At 29.2% G+C, this 7,285-nt stretch overlaps 1 protein-coding gene across 1 annotated transcript in view; it reads left to right on the top strand.

The window, feature by feature from the left end:
- LOC101492796 (zinc transporter ZTP29) overlaps positions 1-4,398 on the top strand; it is a 5,174-nt gene extending 776 nt beyond the window's left edge. Inside the window, exons 2-12 of the mRNA XM_004486896.4 lie at positions 460-518; positions 682-774; positions 889-978; positions 1,109-1,190; positions 1,459-1,514; positions 1,596-1,652; positions 1,923-1,963; positions 2,752-2,819; positions 3,055-3,111; positions 3,197-3,314; positions 3,997-4,398. Of these exons, the coding sequence (XP_004486953.1) occupies positions 460-518; positions 682-774; positions 889-978; positions 1,109-1,190; positions 1,459-1,514; positions 1,596-1,652; positions 1,923-1,963; positions 2,752-2,819; positions 3,055-3,111; positions 3,197-3,314; positions 3,997-4,042 (767 nt within the window). The 3' untranslated portion in view covers positions 4,043-4,398. The remainder of the gene's footprint in view (positions 1-459; positions 519-681; positions 775-888; positions 979-1,108; positions 1,191-1,458; positions 1,515-1,595; positions 1,653-1,922; positions 1,964-2,751; positions 2,820-3,054; positions 3,112-3,196; positions 3,315-3,996) is intronic.
- Positions 4,399-7,285: the final 2,887 nt, after the last annotated feature.

Raw genomic sequence — 7,285 nt, 5'->3', positions numbered from 1 at the left:
TGATATATATATATATATATATATATATATATATATATATATATATATATTTTAAAAAGAGAATGTAATAGAACAATATATTGCTACCTTACCTTATTGTCGTTTTAATTGTATCTTTAGTTGTGAAGCGCAAACAGTTAGAGACCAAACACAACACTGACGACACTGATACATAGACACCATTAATAATTTAAGAAAACAAGAGTGATGGAATGTAACCACATCTAAGTGTTGCATTTCAGAGACTGATATATGTTGGAAAGGAGATATGCCGAAGTGTTGGTTATACCCATTATTACTCTCGTGGAAGGACACAGATATCTTTGCTTGCTTGCCAAAATCTTAAGATTTAACAGCTTAGCATTGGTTTTTATTTTTTTACTTTTTATTTTATCTGGATTTGTTTTCACCGGGTTTTTATGTATTGTAATTGGAATGTAAGCTGTTAATGTGAAACAGGTGCACTGTTTGTAATTATCAATCCAGCTCCCAATTTGAAGATGCTTGGGCTATTGCAGGTGGTTTTCCTTGTCAAAAACTCTTTTTTTATAATAAAAAATCAGGGTGTGTTGGTTCATTTAGAATGTCTGTGTCCTTCTCTTTTGTCAAATGCGATAAAGTGTATTCTAGTTTTTGATTTGGTTTGTAGTCTGTTTTCTAAAAATATTTCATTTCGTGAAGGGTTTTGCTGCTGGTTTGATGCTGAGCATATCATTCTTTGATCTGGCTCATAATGCTTTGAACTCACTGGGCTTCTTGAAAGGCAACCTTTGGGTAGGTTGTGTACTCGAAAAAACATAAAGTTATCTAACAGCGACATTTTATCTTGTACATTATCTGCTCTCATGTTAGTTCTGACCAAAATCTTCTATCTTCTCATTTGTGTAGTTTTTTGCTGGTGTTATATTCTTTGCTGTTATAGCCAATTTTATCCCGGAGCCAACACTTACTCCCACTTCAGATGTGAAGAATAGAAAGGTTTTAATGAATTTGTTTTTTACAACTGTTACCACCGTGTTGTTGCATTTGCAATGTGGCATTCCAGCCGCTATGTTATATTCTACATTAGTATGAATTTTGATAGATATGATGACATTCTTGAAATTAGAAAAAAGGGGATGAAGGAGGCAAGGATATTATGAAAAAACATCGCCAGCAAGTTTTATTCAGTGGAATTATTACAGCTGTAGGTAGGACTGTCTGGGTACTTTTAAACCTAACATTTTCCTTACGAAGTAGTTCTTGTTGTTGTTGGAACAAAATATTATCAGAATATCAGGGGTGTATGAAAAATAATTTCCTTTTGAATGTTAAAAAATATTAAAGGGATAAAAATTCCATGTCAATTAAAGGCTTGAGCATAATTAAAAACTTCAATTCTCATTTTCCATATTTCCTATTGTTTACTGTTTTTTTTTAAGTTTTACTTATATAGTTTTCTTGTTGTTCATTTCGTAGGCATAAGTTTACACAATTTTCCAGAAGGAATGGCAGTTTTCCTTGGATCCATGAAGGTATCCATAAACCTATTGCTGTCATATGGATGGATCTTCAAATTTTACCATTAATTGTTTCTGACTTGTTTTTGTCAATAGGGTCTCCGTGTTGGCATCAACTTAGCCTTGGCCATTGCTCTGCATAATATCCCAGAGGTATAATTTTTCTCGTGATAAAGCCTGTTTTACTCTAGATACAATACTTATGTTTGAGTAGTGCAATTAATAATAGAGGAAAACTGCTGTTTCTTGTAATCCTTGATGCTTTCTTGCTCCTATATTTTATTTTGATATTTTCTTGCTCCACACTCTGAGTTTCACACACACAAAAAATACTTTTTACCTATCCACGTTATTAATAAAAAAACACATTTTTAAGATGTTATATAGGTCTTATTGTAATTTCCAAAATCTTCTGCTTTCTAGGGTGTTGCTGTTGCACTTCCTGTTTATTTTGCGACACAAAGGTAATAACTTTAAAGGTCTCCTGTTGGCTCTAGCTTTTGTAACTCTTACAATTGAAAAGTGACTTATATAGCTATTGAAGTGTTATGTCTGATTGCTGCGCTGGCTGAAATATGCATCTATGCATATGAAATACAGAAATAATGAGCTTAACAATGACCTAAGTGAAATAAACAGGCTGATTGTGGAAAATATACTTTCAGTGGCTCGGAGAAGGTGAAACTGGAGTTGTCATTTAAATAAATTGTGCTGTGAAGGTTGGCAATGTATACGATTTCCATTTTTTCAAAAATTATTTATTTATTCATAGTGCCAGTGCCATGTGATCATGGCAAACATGGCAATGGAGGTGCTGGCTTGGTTGGTCTGTGTTGACATCTATTTTGCGTAGCAAAACCTTTTCATTTATGGACGTAATGCTACTGTTTTGACGTGAAGGCTGTTTTTTTGTTTTCTTTTACTTCTAACATAAAATAATATTTGCATAAAACTCAAAATAATTGAGCCTGTATTTGGATTTGAATGCTAGTACTTGTACAACTACAAATAAAATAGGTGCTTAAGAAAATTTGGCGTACAGGATGCAATGATGCATTTGCAAATTTTGACATACTTGATGTCATTGTTTTTGTAAAATAATAACTCCTGGAATTATTAATTAATCTTAAACTTGGTTTTTTGTTACTATGTTATTAAATGAAGTTATGTCAATTAATATATATTTGAATTATAATTTTTTATTTATTTATTTATTTATCTGTTTATTTATTTGGTTTTGGATGTGTCTTAGTAAATGGCAGGCATTCAAATTGGCATCACTTTCAGGCTTTGCCGAACCCTTGGGTGTTATAATTGTAGGTATGTCATCCGCTTTATGTTGCCTTGCACAACATGCTCAAGTTTAGGTGAGGTATTTGTGCTTATTTGGTTATTTCACAATTCTGCCCATTGAAACTCCCTCTCTCTACTCCAGAGTAGGTTTTTATGCTTCAAGTATGCAGATTCATCATTTTTTTGACACTCGGGGTATATTAGATATTCGCGAGCTACTAAGTTGAACTTAATTTGATGATTTCTTTTTCTTTCTCTGTAGCCTATCTATTCCCTAGCAGCTTAAATCCTGAGATTCTAGAAGGTCTACTTGGATCAGGTTTGCAATGACACAGCTTCTTGTTGTTACAATGGGATTTTCAGCATTAATAATCTTATGCAAATTGGTTCTATGTTTATTACAGTCGGTGGAGTTATGGCTTTTCTAACCCTTCATGAAATGCTGCCATTGGCTTTTGATTATGCTGGACAGAAGCAATCAGTCAAGGCTGTATTTTTTGGGATGGCTTTCATGTCTGCAAGGTAATAATCTCATATTTAATGAAATTTTATTTCAATATATAATGATATTGTTTTATTTTTTTGGGGTATATTATTTTAATGCATCTAAGGAAACGGAAATTTAATTTATTGTGGAGATAGAAAGTGCAAATAAACAGTTGGCCTTACAACATTTAGTAAATCTAGAATTTACTACTTCCTATCTCTTTAATCTGTGTTCACTTTTTCATACAATGTGACTGATTTTCAGATATATTTGTTTCACGAGCCTGAAAAAACAAAGTAGAATTCAGCAAGAATTTGCCAAAATTCAAAGGTGGTTGTAGGAGATAAGTAAACTTTGTAGGGGTATACTAATTTATCTGAGTCGATAATAATGTCGACTTATTCTTGCAAAAAAATTGCAACTCTTTAGTATTTCCCTTTCGAAAAATGCATGTATTCCCAGATTCTGGACAAACATAGTCAAAACATTATTTGAGAATGCAAAATAGGCAACCTTATGACTAGGAGTCTAGGACTTAAATCCCACCTCTTTGTTCATCAGTTGAATGTCCTAAAAATGGAGGTGAAATTTGGTATAAGAACTTTAGACAAAAAACATGTGTGGAAACCATAAATCTTTATATCCCACAATTTGTATATGCCTTTCTGTAGTTTTTTAAACTAGCAACTTCTCTAATTAATGTTGCTGGATGTGCAGTCTGTATTTTCTAAGTATCAGCTTACCAGAGGAGATAAGCTTGTAGATGGGAACAATCTCTTTTCTTTTCTTAATTCACGAACTCCACAGTATCATTGTGGTGTGTATCTTCCGATTCTATCATCAGTTGCAGCAAAATTTCTTCATATAGAGTCTCACAAACTGTCCAATGACAATAACATACAGCCATGTAATGAGGTTAGCAATAGACATCAATATAGAGGGAAACTACTCCACCTATGATTGTAGTTTCCCCTAAGAATGTACAAAGAAAATTAGAGAATAAGATTGTGCTGTATTTAATTCTTTAGCAGACCACCAATCTTGTATCATGTATCATCAAATCAAGGTCAGACTTTGAATTGCACAGTTGACTGATAATGTGTTATGTTTATTTATTTCTGCCTAGGGGTATAAGAAACAGTCATAAACAGCATAAACATGAAATGTAGGTAACTGTTACTGGTGAAAAGGTTCCTCTTAAGTCACTGTGCCTCGAGCATTCTTCCTTTGCCATTGGTACTCAATTATCAGACACCAAAATTTTCTTATTTGATTGCATTCTCCAGTGGCTCTGTGCTATGGCTGCTTTGGTTCTTAGTTTTCTTGTACAAAGAGCCTTATGCATGTGGTTTGAAATTCACTCATTAAACATTTATTAGTATTATTTGAATAGTTTGGGGGGTTGCACATGTACGAGGAGAATATGTACCGTGTGTATGTTTGTTAGTGTGATATGTTGAAGACAGCTAGTGTTATTTGTTAGTGTTATATGTTGAAGACAGCTAGAGATCAAACCATCTTCCTTCTCATCGCTTCACTCTAAAACACTCACAAATCATCAAATTAACTTTATATATCTCTAATGTATTAGTATGTGTGGTTAGTAAGGTCAAATGACTCTGCAATAGGTGCACCTATGCAACCGCTATTGAGCATCTGAGCTGTGACTTAAATTGCCGAGCTTCAAAGTATTAGATTTCTTTCTAATTTCGTATTAGGATCTTAGTGTGGAGGTCGCACGAGAATCTTGGTGCAAGAGCTACACTGTCCCATTTTTCAAAAGCATTGTTTACATTGAGATGTTAAAAAAATATTTTCTCTACAAGAAAACGTTTAAATGAGTCTTTCATCTAAACTAATGGCCTTGAAATTATAGTATCATTAGAACCCGAGAGAAATTTTTGTCATCAATGTGATTTTACTCGATTTTCTCTCGAGAGTTTTAACAATGCTATAGAAAAATAAATTGTTTTTTATTTATATATAATAGACTATGGTCCATGGGTATTAATTGAATTATTTCATAAGTTTTATAAGAAAATTTACAAATATAGGTATTTTATAATATTAATTTATCGATTCAGAATAATTAAATACGATGAGAGAAATTAAAATGAGAGAAAATTATGTTTATTAATTATTTTAATTTTTTTTTTTTGTCAAATATGCATGATGGTTTGTAATATTTAATGGTTGTTTTTCCCTTGTAAATTGATTGTCAATTTATTTTTCTGCACATAATATTACTTGTATTTGTTAGATGAAATAAAATATAAAATACAAACACAAAAAAAAGATTTAAAATATGATTTAATATTTTCATTTTAAAAAATGATACTGTTGAATTATATTGTAGCATATTCTGAATTTATTTGTTCTATCAGCATGATGTGTTAATTGCGAAAATTGTTTATCAGATATATTTCATCAAGAGCTTGAAATTTATTTTATTAAAGATTTAGATATACTTCAAATATAGTTTTAGGTATTTAAAAATTTTAATTAATTATCTGTGCAATATTACAAATTTGATTTTAATTTTTTTTAAATGGTAGTTATATATTGATATGTACCAATTTTTTATTTATTGAAAACTAATTTAGTTTTATGCAATACTTTATTTTTTTTATTTATTTTTAAAAATTCAAATTTCCATTATAATAAGGAATACTTAAAACAAAACTTGTATTAGATGTTCATTCAATTACAAAGAAATAATTTGATAGATGAAAATTGAGTGTTAATATATTTTTTAGAATACATGTATAGCAAATTTTTATTCATTAAATTTTTAAATGATTTTTAATATATTCATATTTTATTATAACTTTTAATAAATTTGTGTATTTTAATAATTAGAAGTAATTTTTTAAATCATTTTTAGTCTATTCGTATTTTATGATAATTTTAATAAATTTGTGTATTTTAATAATTAGAAGTAATTTTTTAAATCATTTTTAGTCTATTCGTATTTTATGATAATTTTAATAAATTTGTGTATTTTAATAATTAGAAGTAATTTTTTAAATCATTTTTAGTCTATTCGTATTTTATGATAATTTTAATAAATTTGTGTATTTTCTTTCAAATATAATATACATTTGTATTTTATAAAATGAAGATATTAATAAAATAATATTATAATTATTAATTATTATTATTAATTTTTTTTATTCGCGAATATCATTTGATATTTGTATAAAAATATTGGGAATGGAAAAATTATTTGTAAATTTATACGAGTATGAAATATTATGTTTCTTAAAAGATCTTATTATGAGTAAAACATTTATAGCTTACTTATATGGTAGATTTTGACATTTTGAGATATAGAAGTGTATATAAATCTATGTACTTGAAGGTATATAGATTTTTATTATATTTGAACTAATTTAATTTCGGTGTGTTCAAATGTTATGAGAAATAATAAAAAAAATTCAAACAAAAATATGTAACTACATTTACACAACCTAAAAATGATATACTGAGAACTCATGAAACAACTTACAATATACAACTTCGCATAAAAAGTCCTCACTAATACACTTGAACATGTAATTGAATGTGCTTACGTGAGATTGTTGACAATCAATATTGTTTTATTAATTTAAGTTTTATAGGTATAATATAGTAATGATGGTAATATATTTAGATATAACATTAATGTTTGTAAAAAAATTTAAACATAAAATTAAAATATGCCATTGAAGTTAGCTTATAAGACTTTCATAGAAAAAATAATGCTTATAACAACAACACATATACAATGCACTTGGTTGATTGACACAAACAAATGTCAATTTAAAAGATGTTGATTGACTTAAAATCTATTCTAAAACTTAACACAATTTCAAAAGTCAATATACTTGAACTTATCGCGATCCACAAAAAAGTTAAAAGTAACGGAGTAGTTGTTTATCTTCAACTCTTCATTACAGTTTGATTTGGGACAGAGGGGACTTATTATTGAGTTCTTTCTAAGTAATGGTTGTAAATTGTGGTATAT

This window comes from Cicer arietinum, chromosome 1 (genome assembly GCF_000331145.2).
Source record: "Cicer arietinum cultivar CDC Frontier isolate Library 1 chromosome 1, Cicar.CDCFrontier_v2.0, whole genome shotgun sequence".
In the NCBI taxonomy this organism is placed as follows: domain Eukaryota; kingdom Viridiplantae; phylum Streptophyta; class Magnoliopsida; order Fabales; family Fabaceae; genus Cicer; species Cicer arietinum.
This window is presented reverse-complemented; position numbering and strand designations above follow the sequence as displayed.